Source organism: Colletotrichum destructivum, chromosome 1 (assembly GCF_034447905.1).
Source record: "Colletotrichum destructivum chromosome 1, complete sequence".
NCBI lineage: Eukaryota > Fungi > Ascomycota > Sordariomycetes > Glomerellales > Glomerellaceae > Colletotrichum > Colletotrichum destructivum.
Genome location: NC_085896.1, coordinates 1,425,963 through 1,452,971, shown reverse-complemented (window position 1 = coordinate 1,452,971; position 27,009 = coordinate 1,425,963). Strand labels below are relative to the sequence as shown.

General features: G+C 57.6%; 11 protein-coding genes across 11 annotated transcripts; 7 read left to right on the top strand and 4 right to left on the bottom strand.

Annotated features, from left to right (window-relative positions):
* Positions 1-134: 134 nt before the first annotated feature.
* Positions 135-3,297, top strand: CDEST_00451 (Putative proteasome component (PCI) domain, eukaryotic translation initiation factor 3 subunit C; the record flags this gene model as incomplete). Its single annotated transcript, XM_062916610.1, has 4 exons — positions 135-186; positions 453-923; positions 986-1,965; positions 2,031-3,297. The coding sequence occupies 4 exons, from the start codon at positions 135-137 to the stop codon at positions 3,294-3,296; spliced, it is 2,769 nt and encodes a 922-aa protein (XP_062772661.1). The 3' UTR covers position 3,297.
* A 1,726-nt stretch (positions 3,298-5,023) lies between these two features.
* CDEST_00450 (Putative hemerythrin) lies at positions 5,024-6,376 on the top strand. Its single transcript, XM_062916609.1, has 2 exons — positions 5,024-5,542; positions 5,648-6,376. Exons 1-2 carry the CDS (start codon positions 5,237-5,239, stop codon positions 6,077-6,079), a joined length of 738 nt encoding a protein of 245 aa, XP_062772660.1. The 5' UTR covers positions 5,024-5,236; the 3' UTR covers positions 6,080-6,376.
* Position 6,377: 1 nt separating this feature from the next.
* Positions 6,378-7,946, bottom strand: CDEST_00449 (uncharacterized protein). Its single transcript, XM_062916608.1, has 2 exons — positions 7,551-7,946; positions 6,378-7,485 (listed from the first exon to the last, which is right to left on the bottom strand). Exon 2 carries the CDS (start codon positions 7,420-7,422, stop codon positions 6,379-6,381), a length of 1,044 nt encoding a protein of 347 aa, XP_062772659.1. The 5' UTR covers positions 7,423-7,485; positions 7,551-7,946; the 3' UTR covers position 6,378.
* Positions 7,947-8,284: 338 nt separating this feature from the next.
* On the top strand, positions 8,285-8,434 carry CDEST_00448 (uncharacterized protein; the record flags this gene model as incomplete). The annotated part of the gene is made up of 1 exon (XM_062916607.1): positions 8,285-8,434. The coding sequence occupies one exon, from the start codon at positions 8,285-8,287 to the stop codon at positions 8,432-8,434; it is 150 nt and encodes a 49-aa protein (XP_062772658.1).
* A 1,158-nt stretch (positions 8,435-9,592) lies between these two features.
* On the top strand, positions 9,593-12,490 carry CDEST_00447 (uncharacterized protein). Its single transcript, XM_062916606.1, has 3 exons — positions 9,593-10,001; positions 10,062-10,349; positions 10,411-12,490. Exons 1-3 carry the CDS (start codon positions 9,675-9,677, stop codon positions 11,944-11,946), a joined length of 2,151 nt encoding a protein of 716 aa, XP_062772657.1. The 5' UTR covers positions 9,593-9,674; the 3' UTR covers positions 11,947-12,490.
* Positions 12,491-12,878: 388 nt separating this feature from the next.
* On the top strand, positions 12,879-14,270 carry CDEST_00446 (Putative L-tryptophan decarboxylase PsiD; the record flags this gene model as incomplete). The annotated part of the gene is made up of 1 exon (XM_062916605.1): positions 12,879-14,270. The coding sequence occupies one exon, from the start codon at positions 12,879-12,881 to the stop codon at positions 14,268-14,270; it is 1,392 nt and encodes a 463-aa protein (XP_062772656.1).
* A 334-nt stretch (positions 14,271-14,604) lies between these two features.
* On the bottom strand, positions 14,605-15,379 carry CDEST_00445 (uncharacterized protein; the record flags this gene model as incomplete). The annotated part of the gene is made up of 3 exons (XM_062916604.1): positions 14,605-14,763; positions 14,860-15,264; positions 15,329-15,379. The coding sequence occupies 3 exons, from the start codon at positions 15,377-15,379 to the stop codon at positions 14,605-14,607; spliced, it is 615 nt and encodes a 204-aa protein (XP_062772655.1).
* Positions 15,380-17,847: 2,468 nt separating this feature from the next.
* Positions 17,848-20,688, bottom strand: CDEST_00444 (Putative WD40/YVTN repeat-like-containing domain superfamily, lactonase, 7-bladed beta propeller). The gene is made up of 3 exons (XM_062916603.1): positions 19,874-20,688; positions 19,052-19,526; positions 17,848-18,665 (listed from the first exon to the last, which is right to left on the bottom strand). Exons 1-3 carry the CDS (start codon positions 20,263-20,265, stop codon positions 18,327-18,329), a joined length of 1,206 nt encoding a protein of 401 aa, XP_062772654.1. The 5' UTR covers positions 20,266-20,688; the 3' UTR covers positions 17,848-18,326.
* Positions 20,689-21,754: 1,066 nt separating this feature from the next.
* On the top strand, positions 21,755-23,287 carry CDEST_00443 (Putative berberine/berberine, FAD-binding domain, PCMH-type, FAD-binding, type PCMH, subdomain 2; the record flags this gene model as incomplete). Its single annotated transcript, XM_062916602.1, has 1 exon — positions 21,755-23,287. The coding sequence occupies one exon, from the start codon at positions 21,755-21,757 to the stop codon at positions 23,285-23,287; it is 1,533 nt and encodes a 510-aa protein (XP_062772653.1).
* Positions 23,288-23,804: 517 nt separating this feature from the next.
* CDEST_00442 (Putative glycoside hydrolase, family 43, concanavalin A-like lectin/glucanase domain superfamily) lies at positions 23,805-25,547 on the top strand. The gene has a single exon (XM_062916601.1). It carries the CDS (start codon positions 23,933-23,935, stop codon positions 25,544-25,546), a length of 1,614 nt encoding a protein of 537 aa, XP_062772652.1. The 5' UTR covers positions 23,805-23,932; the 3' UTR covers position 25,547.
* A 1-nt stretch (position 25,548) lies between these two features.
* On the bottom strand, positions 25,549-27,009 carry CDEST_00441 (Putative GroES-like superfamily, alcohol dehydrogenase-like, NAD(P)-binding domain superfamily; the record flags this gene model as incomplete). The annotated part of the gene is made up of 1 exon (XM_062916600.1): positions 25,549-27,009. One exon carries the CDS (start codon positions 27,007-27,009, stop codon positions 25,921-25,923), a length of 1,089 nt encoding a protein of 362 aa, XP_062772651.1. The 3' UTR covers positions 25,549-25,920.

The following is a 27,009-nucleotide window of genomic DNA, read 5'->3' as shown; positions in this document are numbered from 1 at the left end:
TCTGTCCTGGAAGGAACAAGAGCAATTCGCGCTAGGCCACTTCGGGGGGAATCGTGATCACGTGGTGGCGCGAGCTTGCTGGAATGGCGGTGCTACTGAAATTTCGGCGGGAAGCTGCTTGGGAGGGGGAAAGGATGTGGCTCACGACAGTGGAGCTGAGTCACTCAAGGCACAAGATTGCTGTAGGTAGGTAGTTAGTGGTGAGTCGGTGGTGAGTCGGTGGTGAGTCGAGCATACAGGGATACAACAGAAGCTGAGTCTGCCACCTTGCCACCTGGCTCCAACCCCCCCCCACCGAGTCAAAGCCTGCAGTCACACTCATTGTCACCACTGGCACCTGTGACTTGATACCCCACTGCCAGCTGCATATCGCTCCGCCAGCCGATCCCAGCTGTCCTCGCTAACCACAAAAAAATCCCCCACCAAATTGAAATTTCTTGCACAATTCAAAGAGCCCCTCAAGCCCGCCGTGACAAGTCCGACCCGACGACAGAACACAACTGCCGTCGACCCCGCGCTTCCCAGTCGCATCAGCCAAACCGTCCGTCTGTACGAACCGAAAGCGATCGCCAACATGTCTCGATTTTTCCGTGGCGGAGACGACAGCTCCACCGACTCGTCTTCCGACGAGGAGGAGCTCTACTCCGAGGAGGAGGAGGAGGAGGAGAAGGAGGAGCAGGAGGAGGATTCCGAGGAGGAGGATGAGGACGACTCCGACTCCGACTCCGACGACAGCGAAGGTGGAAAGAAGGCCGGTGCCTCGCGTTTCCTTCGCGATGCCTCGTCAGAGAGCGAAGACTCCGAGGACGAGGAGCGGGTAAAGGTCAAGAGTGCCAAGGACAAGCGCATTGAGGAACTCGAGGCGACCATCAAGCTCATCGAGAACGGCCAAAAGATTGGTGACTGGGCCTCCATCTCCACAGGTAAGATGCGCCGTGATGCCGCGGGATACCCACCATGTGCGCTGACACACCCAACCACCCAGAGTTCGACAAGCTTAACCGCCAGGTCTCGAAACTCCAGGACGGCGCCAAGACCCCCAAGGTCTACGTCAAGACGATTGCCGAGCTCGAGGACTACATGAACGAGGCCGTCGCCAAGCAGAAGGTCACGCCCAAGAAGATGAACGCGACCGCTGCCCGTGGATTGAACGCCGTGAAGCAGAAGATTAAGAAGATCGTCAAGGACTACCAGTCCCAGGTCGAGGCCTACCGCGCGAACAACGATGGCTTCATGGAGTCCGAGGAGGAGGAGGAGAAGGTCGCCCCCAAGCCCAAGAAGTCGGACCGCTACCACGAGCCGGTCGAGGTGGCCGCCGAAGACGACGACGAGGGCTTCGCCACCGTCGGAAAGGGCGGCCGGACGCTGCAGTTCACCCCCGAGAGCATCTTCAAGCACCTGCGCAGCATCATGGAGACCCGTGGAAAGAAGAACACGGACAAGCAGGAGCAGATCAAGATCATGGAGAAGCTCAACGAGATTTCCAACACCCCCTACCAGAAGATCCGCGTCCTCCTCACGCTCGTCTCCACCCGCTTCGACCTCGGCTCCGGCGGTGCGTCCTACATGCCTGTCGAGCACTGGAAGGCCGCCGAGAAGGAGCTCAACCAGCTCCTCGAGGTACTCGAGCAGAACAAGGACTACATTGTCGTTGAGAACGCCGAGGAGTGGGACGACGACGAGAAGCCCCCCGCGCTGGAGAAGGACCAGAAGTACATCAAGGTCCCCGGAAGCATTGTTTCCTACGTCGAGCGTCTGGACGACGAGCTTACCCGCTCGCTCCAAAACATCGACCCGCACACCTCCGAGTACATCGACCGCCTCACGGACGAGGGTGCCCTCTACAACACCGTCTTCCGCGGCATGCTCTACTACGAGTACCTCCGCAAGGACGCCGAGCTCGAGATCCCCCAGGAGAGCATTAACCGCATCGTCACCCGTCGCCTCGAGCACGTTTACTTCAAGGTCAGTAGTAGTGTCCACATGGCGCGTTAGTGGTGGGGATGTCTCTTTGCTAACTGTTTGTGCAGCCTGCCCAGGTCGTCAAGATCCTCGAGGACAACTGCTGGAAGAACGTCTCGTCCAGCATCGAGTCTGTCATCACCCCCCGCGACCAGGCCCAGGATGCCGGCAACCTCGTCAACGTCCTCTGCAACTACCTCTTCATCAACGCCGAGGGCATTCTCCGCGCCCGCGCCATGCTCTGCCAGGTCTACTTCCTTGCCCTGCACGACGAGTACTACAAGGCTCGTGACATGATGCTCATGTCTCACTTGCAAGAGAACATCCCCAACTTCGACGTCCTCTCCCAGATCCTCTACAACCGCACCCTCGTCCAGGTCGGCCTCTGCGCTTTCCGCCAGGGTCTTGTCTACGACGCTCAGAACACCCTGCAGGAGATCTGCGGCAGCGGTCGCCAGAAGGAGCTGCTCGCCCAGGGCGTCATGATCCAGCGGTACAGCCAGGTGTCGCCCGAGCAGGAGAAGCTGGAGAAGCAACGCCAGCTCCCCTTCCACATGCACATTAACCTCGAGCTCCTCGAGTGCGTGTACCTGACGTGCAGCATGCTCCTCGAGATTCCGCTGTTGGCGCAGACGGGCTCGTCGCCCGACGTCAAGAAGCGCGTCATCAGCAAGACGTACCGCCGCATGCTCGAGTACCACGAGCGCCAGATCTTCACGGGCCCGCCCGAGAACACAAGAGACCACGTCATGCAGGCTTCCAAGGCCCTGGCGGCGGGCGAGTGGAAGAAGTCGACCACCTTCATCCACAGCATCAAGATCTGGGACCTCATGCCCAACACGGAGGACATCAAGACGATGCTCTCGAAGCAGATTCAGGAGGAGGGCCTGCGGACGTACCTCTTCACGTACGCGCCCTTCTACGACACGCTCGCCGTGGAGACGCTCAGCAACATGTTCGAGTTGGACGCCAGCAAGGTGCTCGCCATCGTCAGCAAGATGATCAGCCACGAGGAGCTCGCGGCGTCGCTGGACCAGGTCACGTCGACCGTCATCTTCCGCAAGGGCGTCGAGCTCAGCCGCCTGCAGAGCCTCGCTCTCACGCTCTCAGACAAGGCCAGCGCGCTCATCGAGACCAACGAGCGGACACTGGAGCAGCGCACGCAGGGCTCGGCCAACGCGTTCGAGAGACAGGGCGGTCGCGGCGGCCGCGGAGGACGCGGCGGCGCGAGAGGCGGCAACCGCGGCGGCGCGCGGACGGGCGGCAACCCCCAACGGCAGGCGGGAGGAACCCAGTTCACGGGCGGCGCGCTGGGTGCGGCGGTCCGGGGTTAAGAGAGGAAGAAGGAGGCAGAGGAAGAAGAAGACGAGGAGGAATGGACGGACGAGCAACGGTCCGGGGTTTTCACGCTTGTTTCTGCATTAGGGTTGGTTGCTTAATCTCAAAATACCGGCCGCGGGGTTCAGGAGAGATAAGAGCCTTGGCTGGTTAGGTGTTTGTAGCTTCAGGGAATAGAAGCTGATAGAGTTACGACTTGTCCATGATGCCGAGTGTGTACGAATGTCACGATTTAGCGGCCGCCGTTGGTTCACAGTGTGCGTGACGGTGATGTTTTCCGTGTCTGTTTTGGCGATCTCTGGCGGAGGGGAATACAGTGAGTGCCGAAACCGAGAAGAGGGCTTCGATTGACCGGCTCGCCGAGACAACCTTGGGAGCATGCGTTTCTTCCCCAACGAAACTTGACCATGGGCAGATAAGCCGCCACTTATGTTTTTGTAGTGGGTGATTTCTTGTGTTCGTAGAGAAGGAAATGAGCGAGGGTTGTGTGGTTTTGGGCCTCATGGGGAAGATCATGCTGACTGACCTGACAGACATGTGCATGTCTCAACCCTGGATGCCTCCCTCGCGCAATCTAGACAAGACCCCACGCAACCTCGCGACCGTCAGCCAGCCTCCAGTCTCCGTAACGGCCACCAACATCACAGGCTCCATCCTGGATCTCCAAGGTTCCTCCGCTGACTTGCAACCACCCTCTTTGAATTGTGCGATCACCGTGGTGTTCAACATCAGGTCTTCGGATCCACCCAATAACCCGCCTTGCTAGCTCAATCGGTAGAGCGTGAGACTCTTAATCTCAAGGTTGCGGGTTCGACCCCCGCGTGAGGCTCAAATCCTCACCACGATTGGTAACGCCACTCATCGGGTTAATCTTTTGCGTTTTGATCAAGTAGTCTGATTTTGCGAACAAGCAGCATCTATTCAATTGGTGCCTTTCCTGATGTTGTAACGGTAGTTGTATCCTTGTCTCATGGTTCCTCGCTACCTGGATTGGATACCGGTGCGAAGTAAAGAGATTGCCTGCCATCTCTTCTAGACCGTTTCACATGTCAGGAATGCATGTGTTGTCGGATTTCCAGTGCAAGACAACGGCGAGCCCAACTGAGGAAGCACTTCCGGCTGGCCCGGCACAGCTATGATGGCAAAAACCGAAGTGCCGGCTCGGAGGGTGTCCAAGACCAACCGGGACGGAGCAACGCTGATAAACAACGGGATGCGATGCGATGCAAATCGCGCGCAGAGCCGCTGTAGGTAGGTAGGTAGGTGCGGGGTGCCTTGTGGGCTCGCGTCGTGTCGAGACAGAACAAAGCCGCGATGTGGCGCCGGTGAGATTTGAAAGATCTGAGTAATGAGAAGTTGACCAATCCGAAGCCGACGAAAGGAAAATTTCAAAGCATCGGCCGGCATGCCAACGAGATGGGTGAGGGAGGATACCTTTATTTCATTTTTTCATCTTTTTTATTTTATTTCTTTTACGGTTCGTGAATTTTATTTTCAGCATTCTCTCCAGTATGGAAGAATCACAGGTCTGGCTGAAGTAGAATCCACAAGGTTGAAATCTTGTTCAACACCAAACCGCCCGTTCATCCCAGGTCCGTCAAACCCAACATCAGCCGCGCGGTGTACTTCCTAGGCTTTACAGGCTTCCCAGACTCTTGTTGCCTCTTCCAGCGGTGGCCAGTCTAGAAACGGCTTAGCTCACCCGCCCGCGCGGGCGACAGGGAAGCCATAGCTCTGCAGTTGGGGTTGTTGGAGGGGCGCTCTCTCTCTCTCTGTCGCGCGCGGAAGTGTGTGTGTGGTGTCAACTAGGATAAAAACCACTTATACTATAACAATCCCCACGTCGTTTCTATAATGGAAAAATGAGACAGATATTTATACCTTTCCGTCTTCTTTGTCTTCTTCCTCATCCTTTCGTCTTCCTTCCCCCAAAGACATGAGATCAGCGAGGCCTGGCCTGAGAACACTGTCTAAGAGTAGCCGCGCAGCTTATCGCAACCCCCAACCTCGACTTCACATCGCATACCGGAGCCTATTCGGCGCTGTCGCAGCCCGTCACCTTTCACCCTTGTTGCCCTCGAACAGTCGCAGGTTCAGCGTCATGTCGTCCAACGCGGCCGAACAGCCTCAAGCGGCGGCTTCGTCCCCGGACAAGGATGCCCCAGCCCAGCCCGAGTTGCCGCCCCTGACGCCGGCCGAGTTCAAGGTCTACAACCAGATGGCGGAAAAGATGGAATATTTTGTGAGAATGCATCCCCTGGATCAGTCATGAGACAGAGACAGAGAGATAGAGAGAGACAGAACACAGAGCCGACGACTAACACGTACCTCTCCTCTCCCCCCTTAGCACAACCACTTTCGCCGCCAGTGGACGCTCCTCCACGACGCCGCCACGAGCGGCCGGCGCCCGCAGAACATGACGCTCAAGCAGTTCCTCGACACGGGCCTGCAGTTCGCGCAGCACCTGACGGCGCACCACGGCATCGAGGAGACGTACGTGTTCCCCATGCTCGCGCGCCGGATGCCCGAGTTCCGCGCCGGCCGCGCCGAGCTGCTGCGCCAGCACAAGGAGATCCACCGCGGGCTCGACGGCTTCGAGGAGTACCTCGGCCGGTGCCGATCGCGCGAGACGGAGCTCGAGCTGGCCGTGCTCAAGGAGAAGATGGACAGCTGGGGCGGCGTGCTGTGGACGCACCTCGACCAGGAGGTCAAGACGCTGGGGGCCGAGAACATGCGGCGGTATTGGACCATGGAGGAGGTCAAGAACATGCCCATGTGATGAGATGGCGTGTGTGTGTGACTGTGTGTGTGTGTGTGTGTGGTGTTGCGGTCTGGGAGTTTGGTCTTTATTGGTGGGCGTTGGTTACAGTACAATGCCGTGGCATAGCATTTTGGTCTTGGAAGGTATCGACGTCTATTGTATCATGAACATGGAATATGGAAAAATTCGTATCTACCTCTCCCCCCCCTCCCCCCCCCCTTCGCGTCGTCGTATGGAGTGCATGTCCCGGCCACACACCTCTCTCTGTCTCTCTCTCTCTCTTTCTGTGTGTGTGTGTCTGTCTTTCTGTCTCTTTCTCAAGCAGTCTCCTTCCACAACTGGCGCATCTGCACGATGCCTGGGATGCTGCCCAGCAGACCGATACCCATCTCCGGCACGAAGCCCTTGTCCATGCTCCAGTGGACGGTGAGCGGGAACCACGACATCTGGCGGGCGAGGGTGCGCGTCCAGGTGTCGGACCACTCCCTGTACTCGGCGCTGGCGACGTCCTGGCGGCCGCTGGCGACGGCGCTCCGGCGGCGTAGGGCCTCGACGGCGAGGCGGCCCAGCTCGCTGCCAACGAAGACGGACCAGAAGCGCACGCTCCACCGGGCCGCTTTGCCCTGCTGGGCGGGGGTCATGGGCAGCACGCCGCGGGAGGCGAGGTACGACGAGCTCTCGAGCGACTGCAGCAGCAGGCACGCCGTCACCTGGAGCCAGGAGATGGCCCTGTCCAGCGCCGCGGCTGATGGGTCTTGGGCCTTTTCGTCGGCGTCGGCGGCGGCGGGCCTCGCGGGGGTGGTCATGAGGCGGCGCAGCCACAGGTAGAGGGGCAGCAGCGACCACAGGCGCATGATGGTGCGGGCCTCGCTGAGGAGGGTGGCGAGGGCGCGGAGGTGGCCGGCGACGCGGATGCCGAGCGAGGCGGCGGCGGTGGAGGAGCCGGACGGGGCCTTGGAGAGGAGAATGGTCGTGTCGGGGGGCAGGGCGAAGGCGACGGCGACGAGCTTGCGGGCGGAGCGGCGGAGGGCGGAGGCGCCAAGGGAGTCGAGGACGGAGGCGGAGAAGCGCGAGGTGTAGCAGACGAAGAGGAGGACGGTGTCGATGCCCGAGGGGGTCTGGAAGCAGCGGCTCAGGTGGGCGACGAAGGTGTCAACATTGCCGGGGGAGAGGGCGGCGAGGATCTGGGGGAGGGTAAGCTTTTTTTGTTTCGGGGCCGCAGGTATCGACGACGACGACGATGATGATGACGGTTTGGAGGAGGAGGAGGAGGAATCGGCGGCGACGGCGGGTGGAGGGACGGGGTCGCCGGAGGGGAGGTCGGAGACGGCGGGCGCCTGGTCGGCTGTTTCTGTGGACATGGTGGGCGGCGAGCGGCGAGCGGCGGGTTGTCGGTGTACAGGAGATGTGATCGTCGACCGGCTCTGTTCGGTGGTTTGATCAGAAACAGACACAGGCGACAATAAACAACATGAAGGGAGAAGGGTACCCTCGCAAAAAGCTTGTGGAGAGGGAAATTCTTCGACCTCGGTGTCGGTGGTAAAGGTTTATCCCGAGGATCGGAGGACGAGAGAGTGTATCCGTAGGTAAAGCAAGGTAATGTAGCAGTGGTAATTGGAAGGTGTGGGCTCTCTCTCTCTCTCTCTCTCTCTCTCTCTCTCTCTCTCTCTCTCTCTCCCCGGCGATCGCAAGCTTGTGAGGGAGTGACGCAACTCTTCAACGGGGCCTTGGCGACGAGGTTGTGATCGAGGAAAGAACAACGACAACTACACACCCCTCCAGGAAACTTTTTTGCTTGTGAACGAATGGAACACGCGCGACGCTAGGATAATGGGAAAGCTGGCGGCTGCGACGGCTGCTCAATTAGCCATGTTCATGCGCGCCGGGGGTGGGTTGCGTCGACGGGCAGCAGCCGGCGGAAGCCAATCCACCGGTTAATAGCGACGGCAGACGCCGGTTCAGCGGTTCAGCGGTTCAGTGGGTGGTCACAGGGCGCTGTGCCGCTCGGCTGACCCTTCTGAAGGACCTCGGCTCAATTTGATTCGGCAAACGCGGGCGGGCTGATGTGGGGCGGGCCACACCGGTTGAGGGTGAGGGTGAAGGACCGTGCACGATGCCCCGGATTCCGACCCTTATCAGATCAAATTTGGGCGCACACGCTACACTCTCACTCTCCGTCACCAATGTCAACTGTAAGAGACGTTTCGCCGACCTTGCAACACGATGGGCGGCGATTGGCACTTTTTGCTTGAGGAAGAGAAAACAGCAGGCACGTTTCACTCATACTGGCAGTTACGACAATTCAACATTGACTGGTGCCGAGGCTCAACCTCCATCTTTGACGAACGGGCGACTACCCAGATTAGGGTCTGAGGCCATCGTGACCCTCACATCCACCTTTCTGCCATCCCGCTATCTTATCAATCCATCTAATCGTGCGGGCTGTCAGGACGTCCATTCTCGCTTCGGTTATGGGCCTGGAAGCCTCCATGATACTGAGTTTCTGAAGGAACCTTATGATGTGTTCAGTGTTGGGCATAACACTTATACTGTGTTTTTTTACCGTGTTTTTCTTCATATTGTGTACCTGTGCGACCTTAAGAGGGACCGCCTTGGCAAAGTACCTGAGTCCATTCTCCTTTCAAGAGCCTCACCTTTTCACAGCATTTTAAACCCACCCCAAGGGATTATTAACGTGCTAAGACTAGCACAGGCTGCCCAAGGACTTCAGGCATAGTCACGTAGAACTGCAACTTAGGCCGAATCAGGCAGCATTTGTTGCAGGCCTTCTTGCCTAAGACCTCAAATGGTCCGCCTTGGTTTGGTCCGCGAATAAGAAGCGTGCGTTGAAACGTTGAAATCTATGCACTGCATTTTTAACCCACCCCAAGGGATTGACATACCAGAAGCTACAGGGACTGCCTTAACGAACACAGCAAGTGTAAACACCATACGTGGCGCAGCCTCACTTGGCAATTTCACTGCGTTTTTAACACACCCTGCGATTATCTCAACGTTCTTAATGGACACATAGTCCTGGAAGAGATCCCATGAGTTGAATGGCAAAGCAGCCGCATACACACTAACTGCCTCTCCACGGATGCATCATCCACTCATGCCTCCTGCAACGTTCGGTGTCTCCAGGCAAGCAACCCATTGTAGTTACCACAGTGACATGGTCACTGTCATCGACACTGTTCTCAAGCCGTCCTAGCCACTCTATTGGAATTAGCAGGTTGCTGGCATGTGGCTGGGACGGGGCTTGCATGTAAGTGGCTTGAACTCTTGCACTTCCCATCATTGAATCTTAGTCTTCAACCGTCTCCGCAACGACAAAGTACACGACTCGACTCGACCGCGATGCAGTCCCAATCACTCCCAAATATCGTGTCTAGCATGGGTTTGGCAACCATTAAGTCGGTCCGGCCTCCCAATATGGCTAAATGAGCCGGCTGGGCGCCCAACGTGACCCCGTGGTCATCTCGCGTTGTGTTGGTTGGTGGTCTCTCACTCCGCCAGACTGCCACCAACAGACACTATACCTCATTCATCACACTCTTCGTTCAAGCGAAGACCGTGGCTGAGACGCGTTGGCAGCCTAAATCCAGCCCCCATGTTCTCCCGGTCGCCGTCGCTGTTGCGCATCCCCTCTTGGTACAGCCATCATCGTCGTATGTTGCTTCGGCCGAATCCTCGCTTTCTGAGCTCAATTGACGGACAACATACCAAGGCACTGCCAGCGCGACTCGACATGACAGAAACATTGACCGTTCCGCAAAGGCTGGCCCTCGCCAAATGGGCTCATAGCTTGGGCGACATCACACCCACGCTTCCTCGTGCCGCCGAATGGGTACAGGAATACTTCGGAAAGAAGGTATCCGATGCCGCGATTCGATCAGCCCTGGAGCGGGCCAATCTGCCTGGGGTTTTTCATCCCTACGTGAGTAGACTCAACTCCCGTCAGATACTCCATTTTGATCACATGACTGACTTCCTCAAGGATGACGGCGAGATCGGGCCCCTCATCCGCCTAGGCTTCGGCAGATACCTTGCGGACATGCCCGCCGGCGCGTTCCCCACAGCCGTAGCAACATGGCGCGCGTTGACCCTGACCTACTTGGAACTGGCGATGCTGTGGTTTATCGAGCAGATCACCAACAAGCCCAACTGGCATGTCAAGGTCTTCAACGACGACATCGTTTCCAAGTGGAAGACTGAAGTCATGGCCGTCGATTGGGCCGCCGTCGACCTCGAACATGCTCACTTTGACGACGCCATGTTCAACTGGGTTTGTATATTCTCCAGCTTTCCGGTCGTAAACCCGACCCTGCTGACGGACTTTCACATAGTGCCTCGCTGAGCTCCGCGAGAAAGCCAAGCTTTATGAGGCTACCGGCTTGGTCCCCGTCTTCGATGTCAGCACCGCTGTCGTCAAGTCCGACAATGTCATTCCTCCAGAGGTCAAGGAGGAGCTCAAAAAGGGTGTGGCCCTTCTCGAAGACGTCCAAGAGCACGAAAAGGACTGGCATCCTGGCAGTGACGGTAAGGTTCTCGACCTGGTCCACCCTTCCCTCTGGCCACTTGTCTACGGCCTTTCTCGCATCGTTCCCGACCAACGCATACCTCTTGAGAATATTACGGAGACCTGCGGCACAGGTCAGACCATCCCGGCGCTGGCCGAGTTGAAGTTTGTCGAGCCCATGTGGGAAACGCACCGCACCACCAAGGGCCTCTGGTCAACCAAGTTCCAGTGGCTCCCGTGCGACGTTGACATCGAAGAGGGCAAGCCCAAAATCAGGAGTTACATCAACAACCTTCACCCCCAGCACCACGCCGGTCTCTACACCACTATCGAGAAGGTCATTGAAAAGACCCTTCCACTCTGGGATGTTGTTTACAGATGGCACAAAGACTTTGAGTACCTCCGCATCCCCTGCAGCAGAGCCGTAAGAGACTGTCAAGCTGGGTGTTCCGGATGCTGCGACCCCGAAAACCGACCGCAGGAGCCGGATGAGAACGAGCGTGATATGGATAACTATGACGATAATTGGGATGAGGATCATGACGGGCCCGAGTCACTCACATGGCGACGAGATCAGAACTGGTTTAAGGAAACTCATCCCGTCGTGAAACCCGACGTCCCTGAATACAGACCGATGCGCCTCCGGCCCGAGGACGTCAATCTCGAGAGCGGCTTCTTCCATGCCGCTGACCGCATTCAGGTCATCGTCAAGCTCGCCAACATCCACCTCACGCCAGACAAGCCGACTTACGATGGTGGCTCCTGGCACATCGAGGGTCAGCTCAATGAGCACATATGCGCCACGGCGCTGTACTACTATGATAGCGACAACATCACCGAGAGCCGCCTTGACTTCCGCACCAACGCCAACGGCGAGGCGCTCGACGAGGAGCTGGAATACGTGCAAGAGGATCACTACGCCATCAGCCGCGTCTTTAAGATCAGCTCGTACCACGAAACAATGCAGGACCTCGGCGGCGTGCTCACGCGCGAAGACCGTTTGCTCGCCTTCCCCAACGTCTACCAGCACCGCGTGACGCCGTTCGAGCTTGCCGACAAGACGCGCCCGGGTCATCGCAAGATCCTGGCGCTGTTCCTCGTGGACCCGGCCATGCCCGTCATCAGCACGGCGAATGTTCCGCCTCAGCGGAGGGACTGGTGGAAAGAAGGCGTGGCGCCGGACAACCGCATCGGGCCGCTGCCGGCCGAGGTGGCCGAGATGGTGTTCGACAACATGGAGTTCCCCATCGGGCTCAAGCGGGCCAAGGAGATCAGGGAGGAGCTGATGTCGGAGAGGAAGGCGATCGACACGCGAGCCATGTTCAGGACTGAGAGAGACACTTGGAACTTTTGTGAACACTGAGCGTCGTTGACTGGTTGCTATTCTCTCACTGTATTGGAATCGAGTTCTGCGCGTGAGGCATCCGGAGTCTTCAGATGATGGGCTAGCATCAAACCAGTATGGAAGACGTCGATCACGATATGAGGTATGCTATGCATGAGTAGAACAGGATTGTCTCAGCTCTGGCATGCCTAACGTCGGGCAAGGTGGGAAGGATACGTCACACAAATTCCGCCTCGCCGAGTGACCGCCGCCCCAGGTGCTATCCGTCGGTGGGCTCCAGTTCTTGCTCGAGTCACAAAATAGCATCTCTGTCGCACAGGAGCTTGGGATTCAAAGACCGCAGTGTAGGAGGGAAACCGGTGTTGCCGCAGCGGTCTCAGATCGATGTTTGACGTTGCACCCGCAGCCCAACCCACAGGATGATCGATACATGTCCTACAGGAAATCCAAATCAAGTAACAGAGACATTGAAAGGCATTTTCTCGCCGCCAAGTTGAGACGCTGTGTTCGAGATATTGTGGGGAGACCAACTATCCGAAAGGCGCTACAACGTATGATGACTGTACACCCACAGATTGCTTCCTTACGTGTAGCTGAAGCAATGCCGACGAGAGAGTTATCACATCATCGTCTCGAGGATTTCAATGGTTACGGTCGCGACTCCCTTTCACGATGGCACACTCTCGGGGGACTCTGGTGTACTCAGTGACTGATTCTCCGCTGTCTTAGCTACCCAAGCCATGTTGTCTCGGTCTACCCAACGCTCACCGGTGGCCAGTGAGACATCATTTTCTTCGAGCTTTAAGACTTGGCGCAAATCAGACTGAAGATCGAAAAGACCTAATAGTTCTCACCCCCCGTTAGTGAGGGGAGTGATGTTGGAGTAGCGCTCAGCCCGTCTCTGCAATCAATCGTCCCCCCTACAGCCCTTTTCTAGGTTGTTCTCCGAGATGCTATGCTACATACACAACCTATTCAGCTGGGGAAAAGAATCTCGTTCTTGCAAAGAGAAAAGCCCCCGTGGCCAGCATTCCGTGCAATGGATGCCCCATGAGTGTAAAGCCATCCAGATGTGGGTGGCTCAGAAAGTTCGCGAAGCAGAAAACCAAAAACTAGACAACGAACTCGACCCGAGCCTTGTCAGCTTTCAAAGGCTTGTGTATAACGACCCAACCATCTCTCGGCTAGCAGACGACATGTTCACCGAGGCCTCGGCGCGATATCCTCTAGACCCGGAAGAGCAGCCTGCCATCCAGAGCTTCCGGCAGTTCTTGCAGGTGGTCAACATCATCATGCAGTCCGGGCCCGAGTTCTACGACAAGCCCGGAAGCGACAACGCCATGGGATTCGTCGGCTTTCCGATCAACGCCCTTCTCGACTGGCCGATGGGGACGAAGTCCGGCTACGAGTTCTTCAGGCGAAAGGACGTCAACGAGGCACTGAGAGACGTACTGAACACTTGGGCCAAGTTTCTGGGCACTGCGGCATCGAAACAATGCCTCCAGGGCTGGCTGTCGCCCCTGGGACGGGGCATGCTGGCGGACCAGGCGAACGCCAGCAGAGACCAGTACAGCTTCCAGCAGCTTTTTGTCTGCCCCGACGCCGAGGACGAGAAGTACCTGGGCTTCGGGTCCTGGGACGCCTTTTTCACGCGAAGATTCCGCGACGGCGTCCGTCCCGTCGAGAACCCGGACGACGCGGACACCGGGAACGCCCTGGTCGTAACCAACGCGTGCGAATCGGCGCCGCTGAGGGTCGTCACGGACGTCAAGTTCCGAGACAACTTCACGCTCAAGGGGCAGCCGTACTCGCTCGTGGACATGCTAAACGACAACCCGCTGGCGCCCGCGTTCGTCGGCGGCACTGTCTACCAGGCCTTCCTCAACGCGCTTAGCTACCACCGCTGGCACGCGCCCGTGAGCGGGACGGTCGTCGGGGTCGAGCTGGTCCCGGGCACGTACTACAGCGAGAGCTGGCACGAGGGGCTGGCCGGCAACCCGGGCAACCCGGACTCTCGGGCACCGAACCGTTCGCAGGCGTACATCAGCGCCGTCGCCACCCGCGGCATCATCTACATCCGAGCCCGCTGCCCCGAGATCGGCCTCATGGCCATCGTGTTCGTGGGCATGGCCGAGGTGTCCAGCTGCGAGTTCACTGTGGGCGTCGGCGACGAGGTCGTCAAGGGGCAGGAGATTGGCATGTTCCACTTCGGAGGCAGCTCACACTGCTTGGTATTCAGGCCTGGCGTCAGACTTCGGTTCGTCGGCAGACAGCCGCCGTGGGACTGCGAGCACGAGGAGAACAATCGGGTGAACAGCGCGCTGGCCGTTGTGAGAGCGTGAGCATTCCAGTTCTTCCCCGTCACCATGTATCTGAGGGCGTGGGCGCCTGTTTCTCAATCTATTTCCTGGTATTATGTTCTAAGCTTGATGATCTAGATGATGATCTAGATGACTAGCATCATTAACACGTGTAGTGCTGGCGTGGGTTTGACAAGTTCCAAAATTAATGCGCAAGACTGGCAGAGGCAAACCAATATGGACTCGAGACTTGGAGCAGAATAAGCCCAAATGTATCCTTCAAGATATAGATGTCACACATTGTATCTTTCTGTGCTACAGATCTAGCTCTCAGAAGTACATGTTGTCCCCCCTTATGGTGCCGAGCCAGGACCGGTTAGCAGCTCGCACCGCGGAGTACAACGTTCCAGTTGTCGGTCTGGTGGAAGGCCTGGCCGTTGAACACATTCGGCGAGTTGGCTGAGCAGTAATACTTGATGAACCCGACCATATGGGCGATCTGTTGGAAGTTGTCGAGCATGATGTGGTGCTTGTTCTGCACGAGAAACCAGTCAGCCCTAGATAATGCGTGGTCCCCCAGGCCTCTCCACGGGAACACGTCGTTTTTCCCGTTTTCTCGACTCAGACTTACGTCGTTGCAGAACCAGACGGCAGCCCTGTAGCCGCAGCTCACCCGACCACAGTTCCCCGGGCCGGGATCGCCGCGAGGACGACCCTTCACGCCCAACAGGTGGCTGTAGCCGCGATCCGACGAGTACGTGTCAACGTACCCCCACTTGGGCATGTTGCACAGGACCTTGTCCCGCGGGTAGATCTCGGGCATTTGGACCGCAGACGATGAAAAAGACGCGTCCACCTGGGCCAGGGCATGGGACTCGGGGGAGAAGGGTGAGTAGTCCGGGTTGATCTGCTTGAGCTCGGCAACGACCTGCTCGATGGTCCCGTTCAGGACGACCTTCTCGCCCGGGAACGGCTCGAACTCCCACGTGGGCACGAACTCCTTGGTGCCCATCGGCGAGTCCATGTCGTCGTCAGCCTAGGGAGATGATATCTTTTCGTCAGCGATGACATTCGATCTTCTGAAGGCTCGGAACACCCACCAAGACGACCGACAGCGCGGGGAGAAGAGCAAGAACGAGGGTGAAGCGCATTTTGATCAGTGGTGGAACTCGCGTGGTTTCTTGGAGCGGACTTCAAATCGTGGTGAGATCCAGTGAGCCAGTGCCTATGACTTTAGGCGTGGGAGAGTCCTTTATAACTCGACTTCAGTGCTCCCTGAGCTCTGCAGACACAGGGACCACTTCAATGACATGTCATTCAGGCTCTTCTAGCCTGGGTGTTTACTAGCATTGAGAATCGACCCTTTGCCGAAAGTGTTGCAGGAGGCTCTTGCGCAGTACGATGGCAACTGGCAAACCGGAAACACAAGGGCATTGGCAGGGATGTTGAGCCTCCATTGACGCCAGTCTAACCTTGCAGACTCTTTGTTGTTGCCTGCATATTTGGCCCATTCCCCGCCTCTTCAAAACACAGCATCCAACTTGTGACTTGCCGTAAGGGGAGATTGAAGCGACTGGCCGGCCGACTTGTTACGACAGGCGCAGGTTGCAACGCAGCCGAAAGAGTTTAAGGTCGGCGCGACAAACAATCCCTCGGTGAGGCATTCCGAAAAGCTGGCAAGTCTACAGACAGAAAAGAAAAGTTTGTTTGCCCAATCTTGCCAAGACGTGTCAAACTTTGGAGTTAGGGAGCGGATGTTGTGGTGTATCGCCAAAGTTGTAAATGGCGATCACACAAGCAAGACGGCCCTTTGCTGGTTGATTCAGCAAAAGCCTAGAATCAGCATGACATGGGCAAATAATATGAATCGACCAGAGAATGACATGGTCTTTCTTGCGCGAACAATCGCAGCTTCTTGTGGGCGAGAAAGGGCTTCGAAGCAAACATAGTCTCACATAACACAGCATTGACGCACTGCCTAGGCCAAACACTTCCCTATTCAACTAGTTCGACATTTATCGTCGTGTAAATAAGCATTAGCCAGGCTGCAAGGCGAAACGTTGTTCATTGCTTCTTTAGTCAACTGAATCCCACTGGGGCCGAGTTGTTTATTGCTTCTTTTGTCGACCATATCCCACCGGGGCCGAAGTCGATCCCGGCCACAACGTCCTCCCTTCCCTCCCATTCAGACCATTCCTGGGCGAGAGAGATACAATCCACAACCTCTACCGAATCCGGTAGTTCTATCTCTCGACTGACCACCTGCAGTAGAACCCGAACAGAGCAAGTTACCACATAGCAAGTTGCCACTGTTTCCAAGAGTTTAGGGGGATATACCGGAGCGGTTATCAATGACATGCAAGGGCAACAAAGACATGTCAGCTGTAACACTTCCCAGAGATACGCAATGCACCCACAGGACTGACTACCTATTAAAGGCAAGGAAAGATGGCGACAGCGACAGGATGGACCAACTAGATCATTTGCGTCTGTCTCCGTTGGTCCCAACATATCACAGCCGCCGTCAAAAGCTCCTCTTGACTTTGAATCTAATATCTACACCTCACGACAATACGAATAGCTGCACCCTATTGTGCCCCCCATTCAATCACTCGAGTGGCACTGTGCGATCCATACTGTTGCTAAGCAACGTGTCACAGCAACAAATTCAAATACTAATGTGAAGAACGCGGCGACAGCTGCTTGTGATTCATTCCCATTACCCGCTTGACTCAATCGTACAAGCCTAGCACACCCCCCTCTCCGAAGGAGGGGCAGTTAGTTTGAATCTGGCAACAGGAAACCAACTTGATCCCTGGAGATAGCTGCATGTGGATCTACTCTATGTAAAATAACTACAACGTAGTCAAGTCACGATGCGTAAAGTTTGCCTCCTAAGCAGCTAAGCTATCCACCATCAAATAGACTTAAAGTAACATGTGTGTATCTACAATGCCTGTTTGCTGAGGTTGTAGAGGGTTTTCTTACCCATGAGGGTCTCCCCTACAGTGCCCACATACTACCTAAGTATGATGCATTCGCGTTGGTGTCAAGTTCGAGGCCATGGTAGATCCTCTAGGTGACGGGCTATTACTGAAAACTATAAACTCTGTTGGGAATCGCGGGGCGTAAATTCAAAACTTAGCAGACACTCGACTGGGCTGATAATGATGATCGTCCTTGCCCTCTCTCCTTCGTCAAAGAGTTCCAATGCAGGGACTATTCTGGACGATCGAGAAGCTCATCTGAATTGCGATGCTTGGCTGCAGTCATGTTTGTGGTAGTACACAGCCTGTCCACAGGTCCTTCATACGCGTTATCAGTCGTATTGGAAATTTCGTCAAGAGGAGTAGACGTCTGCGCCGCGGCAATGCAGCCGAATCTTGCTGAAGGTCAGAACTGAACACTACCTAGTGGCAACGTTCTGTGGTCATTCCACGAGCACATGAAGAGTCATCACTTCCCAATATAGTGCTGTTTATTGCTCCGCCGTGGACGTTTCCGCTCGCAAGGCGTAAAGGCTCATAGCTGAATGATAGCCCACACTGTAGTAGCCTTTGAATTGTTATATTTAGATCGCAGCCCAATGCCCAGCTAGCCACGTTAAACATTGCAGTGCGTTCTCGACTTGATTTGGTTGGCTTTCAGCACTAGGGCGACCTCGCACCATGATTGTGCTGGTCGAAAAGGAAAGAAAGAAAGAAAGAAAGAAAGAAAGATTTATTTCATTTCATCTAGAATTGCTACAAGTTGACAAACGAGGAAAGTGGGAGCAAGTGACAAAGTCAACATAAAACACAGATCGCCATGGGCTTGCGCGCCATCTTCCCAACACCTCAGTGTAAATTGAGGGTCACGCCGCTTCTGGAGCAAAGCATAGAAATAGATCATCATTGGTACAAGGATACTGATTCATGCGAAATATCGTTTGTTCTCTAGGTTAGGGTATCGAAACAATCTTCTCGTCACCACTATGCGCCTGACTCGAAGCGCTCGTCTTCCAAGGATTCCTCTAGCAGGTGAAATTTACCATTGGGAACCCACCCTCGGACGGGGTTACGATTGACGATTCTTGTCATCTGGGCTGTCGCACGTCTTCTACTCATCAAAGATGGTGGCGACGACGGCGCCGGTGAGGGTGACCTGGCCGACCTTGCCGCCCTCGGCCTCGGGGATGATCTTGCCCGAGACGAGGTCGCGCTTCCAGATGACAACGGTGCGGTTGTTCTGGTGGCCGATGGCCAGGAGGTCGCCGGCCTTGTTGATGGAGAACTGGCGAGGGGACCAGCCGCCGGAGGGAGCGAGCTGGACGAGCTCGAGGGTGCCGTCCTCCTTGATGGCAAAGGTCGACATGGTGTCGGAGGGACCAGAGCCGAGGACGGGCGAGTCGCGGAAAGACACATCGCGGTTGGAGACGATGATGAACTTCTGGTCGGGCTAATACGCCAAGAAGGAAAAGAGAACAAGCGCGTTAGTCAAATGTGCGCTCAAATTACCAATCCGGAAGCTAATTGTGTCCGGGGGGGGGGGAGGGCTGCCTGTCCCCCCCCCCTATTGGGCAATGTGGGTGCAGACTCTCTGCAGGGTGTAACCCAGACAGTGAAATAAGGTCTACTATGTAGGGGAGGATCTGTGCCTGGTTGCAGGCCGCAGCATCCTTCTATACGATAGCCAGAACAAGCAGGAGAAGCTGCTGGGTTGGGACACGCAAGGAAAAGAGACAAGGGAAAGCAGAAAGGGGAAAGACAAAAAAAAAAGACGCAAAAAGGAAGACAAAAAAAAGTAAGAAAGAACAAAAGAAAACGGGGACGTTGTGGACTTACAGTGATGGCAATCTCGCTTGTCGGAGCCTTGGTCGCAGGGTAGTCCGCGTTGACGGAGGGGATGGAGAAGACCTTTGTGAAGGCGAGGCCGGTGGGGGTGTACTCGACCTTGTACGAGTAGATGTTCTGGTCGAGCTCGCCGTTGAAGAAGAAGAAGATGTCGCCGTTGGCGGCGGTCTTGAAGACGCCGTGGCGGGGGCCGACGCCGGGGCCCGTGACGAGGCCGTCGACCTCGGTGATGGGGGCGATGTTGTCCGGGTCCTTGGTGTAGACGCGGACGCGGTCGCCGCCGAGGTCAGCGAGCAGGACGTACTGGTTCTTGGGGTCGACGATGACGTGGTGCAGGTAGCTCGTGTCCTGGCGGGAGGTGACGGGGCCGGGGGCCTCGAGGGTCGGGAAGAACTCCTGAAGCGGCCCCGTGCCCGGGAGGGCGCCGTTGTCGCCCAGGGCGAAGACGGCGGCTGCGCTTCGGTTGCTACCGAGAAAATGTGTGTAAGCTTAGTTGATCTCCCAGGGGGGGGTGGTGGGAGGGTGACGTGACGGGGGTAGTGTACGGGTAAGTCGAGCAGTGTTACAGAGTAGGTAAGTAAGTCTTAGAGGGCATGGGGGGGGGACATGATGGCAGACGGGGGAACAAGACGGCCGATTGGGTCGGCTAGAAGGAGGAAACGGACGAATGGTTCTCCCATTTTCACATCTCACAATGTCCAAAATGTTCAAATGCCGCATTGATAACGGTCGTGGTGGTCGGGGGGGATGGGATGGGATGGGATGGGATGGGATGGGATGGGATGGGATGGGATGGGATGGGGCTCAACTTACTACGAGCAAGAGACGTATCCGCGAGCTCCAGACTCGGTCGTCACAATCTCGCCAGCGACACCGCTGAAGGGCGCCGAGACCCGAGCGATGCGGGTCAGGGCACCCCCATCCCCGATGGAGAAGGAGTTTAGGGAGCCGTTGGGGACCGAGTTAGAGCCCCGGTCGAGGCAGTAGAGGACCCTGTTGGCGGCGTCCAGGGTGAGCCAGGACGGGTTGACATCGCACTCGGCCGTCTTGGAGGCGACGGATAAGCTGTAGGTGTCGCCGGATCCCGTCAACGAGAGGGTGGTCACATTTCCGCCCGAGTCGGCGGCGTAGAGCGTGACGGCGCTGCAGGAGGTGGCCCAGACAGCGGATCCCGCCAAGAGGTTTGTCAAGGGAGAGTAGCGCATGGCGGAAGATGTTGAGCCGAGTTGTGACTCGGATGTATAGGTAGTAGGCGAGGAGGTGGTTGATGTTGCAGTAGTGAGTGGAACGAGGGAAATGCGCCCTGTTCTGAATGAAGCAAAGGATGATCAGGAAGGCGGCAAGACGATAAAAAAGAGTGGAGGAGGTGGGAATAATAAGGCCAGTCCAGAATCAGGCAGGTCGAGATAGAGAGATAGAGAGAGAGTGAGAGAGTGAGAGAGAGAGAGAGAGAGTGTGTGTGTAAGAGGATGAAGATGTGGTTCTATCGGGTGATTTAACTGCGAATGAAGGTTGAGCCGTTTGACCGAAAACGAAAGGAATGAAGAGAGGGGAGAGTAGTCTTTGATCCTGGAGGATCTGAAAGGAGTAAACGAGTTGATTCCTGGTCTGCCAAGTTGCGCCGCTGTCTCCTTAGGGCCTCATCATTCATTACATTCATCGCGGGGATTCGAAACATGTTAATATACTATGCTCACGGCTGGCCCCGACTAAGAGGGAGGCGAAGACGGCTTGGGGGCTGCCAAGACCATCATCATCTCCAGCAGACTGGACGGTGTTCACGGAGATTTCAGGGGGTGCTTCTTCGCATTGAGTTCAATCACGCTGACTCGTCTGAAGGTCGCAATAGAGACGCTTAAAGGGCCAAGACAAGACATGGCGAGGGAGGGGGGAACGAGAGCGAGGACTTCATTAACGGCCCACGTAAGTAGCAATCATCGCCAAAGCCGGCGGCTGCGAACTCCGCCCATCACCGCCTGTAGCCCAAACGACGGACAAAGTGCTGACGCCTTTTCCTGCCCCAATGATAGAACCTTAAAAGACGGGCGTCGGGAGTGTCGGTAGTGCCGAAAAGGGGGACGGGCTCCGGGCCCAGGCTGACGGGCCTGGAGCAGGGCCTCTGCAAGCAGGGGACTGCCTGCTTCATAAGGCTATTCACCCGGACAAGGTTTGTTCGGATCAAGGAGGTCAGAGGCCAACTTGTCAGCGCCAAGCCTGATGAAGAAACAGGTTGATTGATATGATTAGACGGTCATGATCTTAACTTCGCCCCTCGTTCTGAGTGGGGGCAGTCTCCAAGGTTTATGGATCCAGCGAGAGAGAGAGAAAGAAAGGGAGGGGGAGCAGACCAGTTTGACTCCAGAGTTCAGCCAGACGGATATCGAGCAGGAGATGACCGGAGCACCGAGAACGAACCAGACCAGGTGTTGCTATGCTTGAACTCAGGGGGGGAAGGGGGAGGGGGATATGCGCTCAAGTCAGCTGGTCAGTCCCATATACCCATCCAACCCCTATCGAGTATAAGATGAACGTGTTCGTGATGTTGATAAAAGGAAGATCGACCCCCCAAAGCTTACCATAGCTCCCTCCAGCTCTCCCAAATACCCTCCTAAGCATTACATTCGTTTCATATTACCGGGCTGTGATAGACCTATGTGTACATATACATACATATATTTATAAACATATATGCATATGTACGCCGCAGTCATGGATTCTACGCCTTCTTTCAGACGCCTTGCCGTCGCTTCACTCCTTTGTCTGTCTCCCGCTCTCGTCTCCGCCCAGGCCGAGAACAAGGCCGCCGAGCTGCAGGCCTGCTTGACCACCGCCGGCGTCCACAGCGTCATCAACACCGACGCCACCTGGACCGACGAGACCACCGGCTTCCAGAAGCGCATCAAGGTCGACCCGGCCGCCATCTCGTTCCCCGAGAACAAGGACCAGGTCGCCCTCTCCCTCGACTGCGCCCGGAATGCCTCCACCTCGGCCTCGCCTCTCGGCGCCCGCCACTCATTCCAGGCCTACGGCTTCGGAAACCCGGGCAGCCTCGTGATCAGCATGGCCGCCTTCAACTCCGTGTCCTTCGACGCCGCCACCAACCGCCTCACCTACGGCGGCGGCTCCCATGTCGGCCCCGTCCTCAAGTACCTCTGGGACAACCACGGCCGCCACTTCCCCCACGTCCGCGGTGCCCACGTCGGCCTCGCCGGCTCCAGCATCGGCGGCGGCTACGGGTCCTCCTCCCGCCACCTCGGCACCCCCATGGACAACCTCGAGTCCGTCGAGTACATGCTGTACAACGGCACCATCGTCAACGCCGCCAGGGGCTCCGACCTCTTCTGGGCCGCCCAGGGCGCCGGCGCCTCGTACGGCGTTCTCCTCTCCGTCACCACCAACACCCACAAGCCCCTCTTCGACACCGCCATCAACTTCACCATCGCCGCCGGCAACCTGGACGCGGACGCCGTCGCCAGGTCCGTCGTCGCCATCCAGGACTTTGCCCTCTCCAAGGACTCCCCCGACGAGCTCGCCCTCCGCTGGTCCCTGTCCGGGCCCCCGTACACCGGCACCGGCTACTTCTACGGCAACCCCGCCGAGTTCGACGCCGTCATCGCCCCTCTCGTCAGCTCTCTGAACGAGATCGCCGGCAAGGTCAACGTCAGCAAGACCGAGCTCCCCTTCTGGGACATGGAGGTCGCCGTCGCCGGCCAGGGCATGAACCAGCCCGAGGGCGGCACCCTCGGCGGGCGCTCGTTCTACACCCAGGCGCTGACCACCACCACCGACTACCCGCTCACGGTCGAGCAGGCCAAGATCCTGTTCGAGAGCACCACGCTGGCCTTCAATCGCACCGACCTCCGCAAGTCCGGCTTCCTCGACCTCTGGGGCGGCGTGTCGCGCGACATCGCCGACGAGGACACCAGCTACGCCCACGGCAAGAACCTCTGGCTCATCCGCTGGGAGGCCAACTCGGTCGACGTCAACAACTACCCGGCCGACGGCCCGGCCTACATGAAGTCGCTCATCAAGCCCTTCGAGGACGCCCTCGTCGCCGGCGGCAGCCCTCTCCGCGGCTTCGTCAACTACGCCGACACGGAGCTCTCCGAGGCCGAGTGGTCTTCGCGCCTCTACGGCGCCAACTTTGAGCGCCTCAAGCAGCTCAAGACCGTCTACGACCCCGAGGGTGTCTTTGTCAACCACAAGCAGGCCATCCCCCTGCCTTGAGCGTGTGCACAGCCTTTCTTTCTCTCTCTTGTTTTGTAGGAATCATGGTGGAACAATAAGGACTTGGGAGTAGACATAGCCCCCATCGTACATACATACACATATATACCTGGATTGAGGGTTAACCAAAATTGAAATTTCAGTTCCATCATTCCAATTTGATGATTGGCCGTGTTTTGGTGATCATGGAAGTGAACGTATAACATCGTCTCGTGATCAAGTAGAGAGTTTCGTTTTCTGAGTGTTCAACTGGTGAGATGCGAGTTGCAAAGATGACAAAGTCCATGAGGCTCCCTGCTAGTGGACCATAATACACAACCGACTCACAATGCTCTTTTCTCCAACTTCCCCTCTCTGTCCATGCGGGGTAAAGCCAACTTCTCTTGGTGTTGCACCACGTCCTTCAAACCACCAAGTGGAGGTCCTCGGGCGGCATTCTCACGAATCATCCACTTCCGGCTAAATCCAACTTGCGGAGATGTGTGGAGTTCGATCCTCTCCAGAGTCAAGAGACACACTCGACGCTCACTTGGCCAACAGCACGAGGAGAGTCTTGATAAATAAGTATTCAATGATGCCCTTGAGATAGACCGTTGAGAGATCTCACTCTTAACAGTAATAGCAGCTCACTCAACACAGCTCACAATGCCTCAAGTCCGGAATCCCATCCTCCCCGGCTTCAACCCGGACCCCTCCATCTTGAGGGTCGGGGATGACTACTACATCGCAACGTCCACCTTTGAGTGGTTCCCCGGCGTCCAGATCCACCACTCCACGGACCTCGCCAACTGGGAGCTCGTCACCCGGCCCTTGAACCGCAAGAGCCAGCTGGACATGCGCGGCGACCCGGACAGCTGCGGCGTCTGGGCGCCCTGCCTCAGCCACGACGGCGACCGGTTCTGGCTCGTCTACACCGACGTCAAGCGCAAGGACGGCTCCTTCAAGGACACGCACAACTACATCGTCAGCTCCCCCTCCATCGAGGGGCCCTGGTCCGACCCCGTCCACGTCAACTCGTCCGGCTTCGACCCCTCGCTCTTCCACGACGACGACGGCCGCAAGTGGTTCGTCAACATGATGTGGGACCACCGCCGCCGCTTCCACGCCTTCACGGGGATCGCCCTGCAGGAGTTCGACCCCGAGGCCGGCAAGCTCGTCGGTCCCCGGAAGAACATCTTCAGGGGCACCGAGCTGGCCCTCGTCGAGGGCCCGCACCTCTACAAGCGCAACGGGTGGTACTACCTCCTGACGGCCGAGGGCGGCACGGCCTACGAGCACGCCTGCACCCTCGCCCGCTCCCGCGACATCCAGGGCCCGTACGAGCTTCACCCGCACAAGTACGTCATCACGTCCAAGGACGCGCCCTTTGCAGCCCTCCAGCGCGCGGGGCACGGCGACATCGTCGACACCCCCGACGGCAGGACGTACATGGTCCACCTGACGGGGCGCCCGACGACGCAGAATAGGCGGTGCGTGCTGGGCCGCGAGACGGCGATCCAGGAGGCCTACTGGGCCGACGACGACTGGCTGTACGTCAAGAACGGCCCGGTGCCGTCGCTGCACGTCGAGGTCCCCGGGACGAGGGACGACACGGCGTACTGGGCGGAGCAGCGGTACACGTTCGAGGACGGGCTGCACAAGGACTTCCAGTGGCTGCGGACGCCGGAGCCCGAGCGCATCTTCTCAACCGAGGGCGGCAAACTGACGCTCATCGGGCGGGAGTCCATCGGGTCGTGGTTCGAGCAGGCGCTCGTCGCCCGGCGGCAGACGCACTTCTCGTACGACGCCGAGACGACGGTCGACTTCTCGCCCGCCGACGAGAGGGAGTTCGCGGGCCTGACGGCGTACTACTGCCGCTACAACTTCTTCTACCTCACCGTCACGGCCCACGAGGACGGCAAGAGGGAGCTCCTGATCCAGAGCTCCGAGGCCTCGTGGCCCGACAGCGACCTGACGACGCCGTTCCCGGACGCCGTGGCGCTGCCGGACTCGGGCAGGGTCAAGCTGGCGCTGTCGATCCGCGGGCCGAGGCTCCAGTTCTACTACGCCCTCGAGGGCGAGGAGCTGAGGGCGGTCGGCCCCGTGTTCGACGCGTCCATCATCTCGGACGAGTGCGGCGGGCACAAGGCGCACGGCAGCTTCACCGGCGCGTTTGTCGGCGTTGCCGCCTCGGACCTGAACGGCACCGCGAGGAGGGCCGTGTTTGACTACTTTGTTTACCGCCCTGTCCACGATGCGACGGACCGTTACGAGATTTGACAGCTGCGGGCCGAGGGAATGTCGAGGGGTTGACTTGAGAGATGGACACGAGTTGCTGTTCGTAGCAGCTGGTTGGTATGTTAAGATCTGTATATAACACAGATGGGTATCTTGGCAACTTTGCTCGTGATGATTTCCGGAAACAAGAACTGTGTGTAGAACTAGTCTGGTTGTGTACACCATAGACAATACACCGTACAACAGGTTCGTTCTGCATCCACTCTCACGATGGCGGGATCATTACAATTGTTACTTGGGGGGTAGAATGTGTTGTACATTGTTGTCATCTCATCATTTATCTCGCCAGAAAGCCACTAATCCATACAAGCAAAGGTATCATTGCACCAATCCATCCATCGCTTCCCGTACGCCCTTTAGAAGACCATACACAAGCGGCCCTTGAGCTGCTTGGACATGTAGTGCTCAGCCATCTCGTTGGCCTGGTCGACGCTGAACGTCTTTTCGACATGTGTCCTGCAGCCGTTCTTGGCGTGCAGCTCCAGCATTTCCCGGCTGCGCTCGGGGGTGCAGATCAACGCGCCGCGAATGGTCTGCTCCTTGAAGTTCAGGGCGAAAGCGTCGACCTCGAAGGGCCCATCTGCGGGGAGGCCAACGTCGACGAGCACGCCGCCCTTGCGCAGGAACTGCTGGGCGAACTTGATCAGCGGCCGACCCTCCGTGTTGATGACGACGCGGTCGACGCCCGGGTTGGTGTCGTAGAAGGACGACTGGAGCTCCTTGACGGCCTTCTCCTTGGCCTCGTCGGTGTCGATGAGGACGGTGCGATCGGGCTTGAGGTGGGAGGGGACGTCGTTGGCCAGGTCGAGGGCCTCCTGGCGGTTGTCGATGGCGATGACCTTGCAGCCCAGCGACTTGGCGTATTGGACGCCCAGGTGGCCCAGGCCTCCGATGCCGACCATTGCGAGCCACTGGCCCTTCTCGGGCTTCGCCGCGCAGAGGGCACCGTAGACGGTGGCGCCGGCGCAGAACAGAGGCGCCGCCTCGGCCCAGGGGATGGAGTCGGGGATCTTGGCCACGACCCGGGCGTCGGCCTTCATGTACTGGGCGAAGCCGCCGTCGAGCGTGAGGCCGAGCATGCCGCTGAGGTTGTCGCACACCTGCTTGCCCTGGTTGCACGAGTTGCACCGGCCGCAGCAGCCGTACGTGTTGATGGAACCGACGTGGTCGCCGACCTTGAGGCCCTGCTTGCCGGCCTCGGAGCCGAGCTTCACGACGGTACCGGCCGGCTCATGCGAGCCGACGAGGCCGGGCTTGGCGCCGGCTGACTCGTAGACACCCTCCTGGACTTGGAGATCAGTGTGGCAGTAGCCCGCGGCGGCGATCTTGACGAGCACGTCGTTGGGGCCGAGTTCGGTAGGGACCTGGATGTCCTTGACTTCGTAACCCTGGTTGAAGTCCTTGATGGTTGCAGCGCGCATCTGCTGGGGGATCTGATCCGCCAT

Excerpts from the sequence above, each read along its gene's own strand:
- CDEST_00450 (XM_062916609.1), top strand. The coding sequence starts at position 5,237 with ATGAGATCAGCGAGGCCTGGCCTGAGAACACTGTCTAAGAGTAGCCGC. Across the intron at positions 5,543-5,647 it reads CGGAAAAGATGGAATATTTT|CACAACCACTTTCGCCGCCA; the intron begins GTGAGAATGCAT and ends CTCCCCCCTTAG.
- CDEST_00449 (XM_062916608.1), bottom strand. The coding sequence starts at position 7,422 with ATGTCCACAGAAACAGCCGACCAGGCGCCCGCCGTCTCCGACCTCCCC.
- CDEST_00447 (XM_062916606.1), top strand. The coding sequence starts at position 9,675 with ATGTTCTCCCGGTCGCCGTCGCTGTTGCGCATCCCCTCTTGGTACAGC. Across the intron at positions 10,002-10,061 it reads CTGGGGTTTTTCATCCCTAC|GATGACGGCGAGATCGGGCC; the intron begins GTGAGTAGACTC and ends GACTTCCTCAAG. Across the intron at positions 10,350-10,410 it reads ACGACGCCATGTTCAACTGG|TGCCTCGCTGAGCTCCGCGA; the intron begins GTTTGTATATTC and ends ACTTTCACATAG.
- CDEST_00444 (XM_062916603.1), bottom strand. The coding sequence starts at position 20,265 with ATGCGCTACTCTCCCTTGACAAACCTCTTGGCGGGATCCGCTGTCTGG. Across the intron at positions 19,527-19,873 it reads GGATACGTCTCTTGCTCGTA|CAACCGAAGCGCAGCCGCCG; the intron begins GTAAGTTGAGCC and ends TTTTCTCGGTAG. Across the intron at positions 18,666-19,051 it reads CAAGCGAGATTGCCATCACT|CCCGACCAGAAGTTCATCAT; the intron begins GTAAGTCCACAA and ends TTGGCGTATTAG.
- CDEST_00442 (XM_062916601.1), top strand. The coding sequence starts at position 23,933 with ATGCCTCAAGTCCGGAATCCCATCCTCCCCGGCTTCAACCCGGACCCC.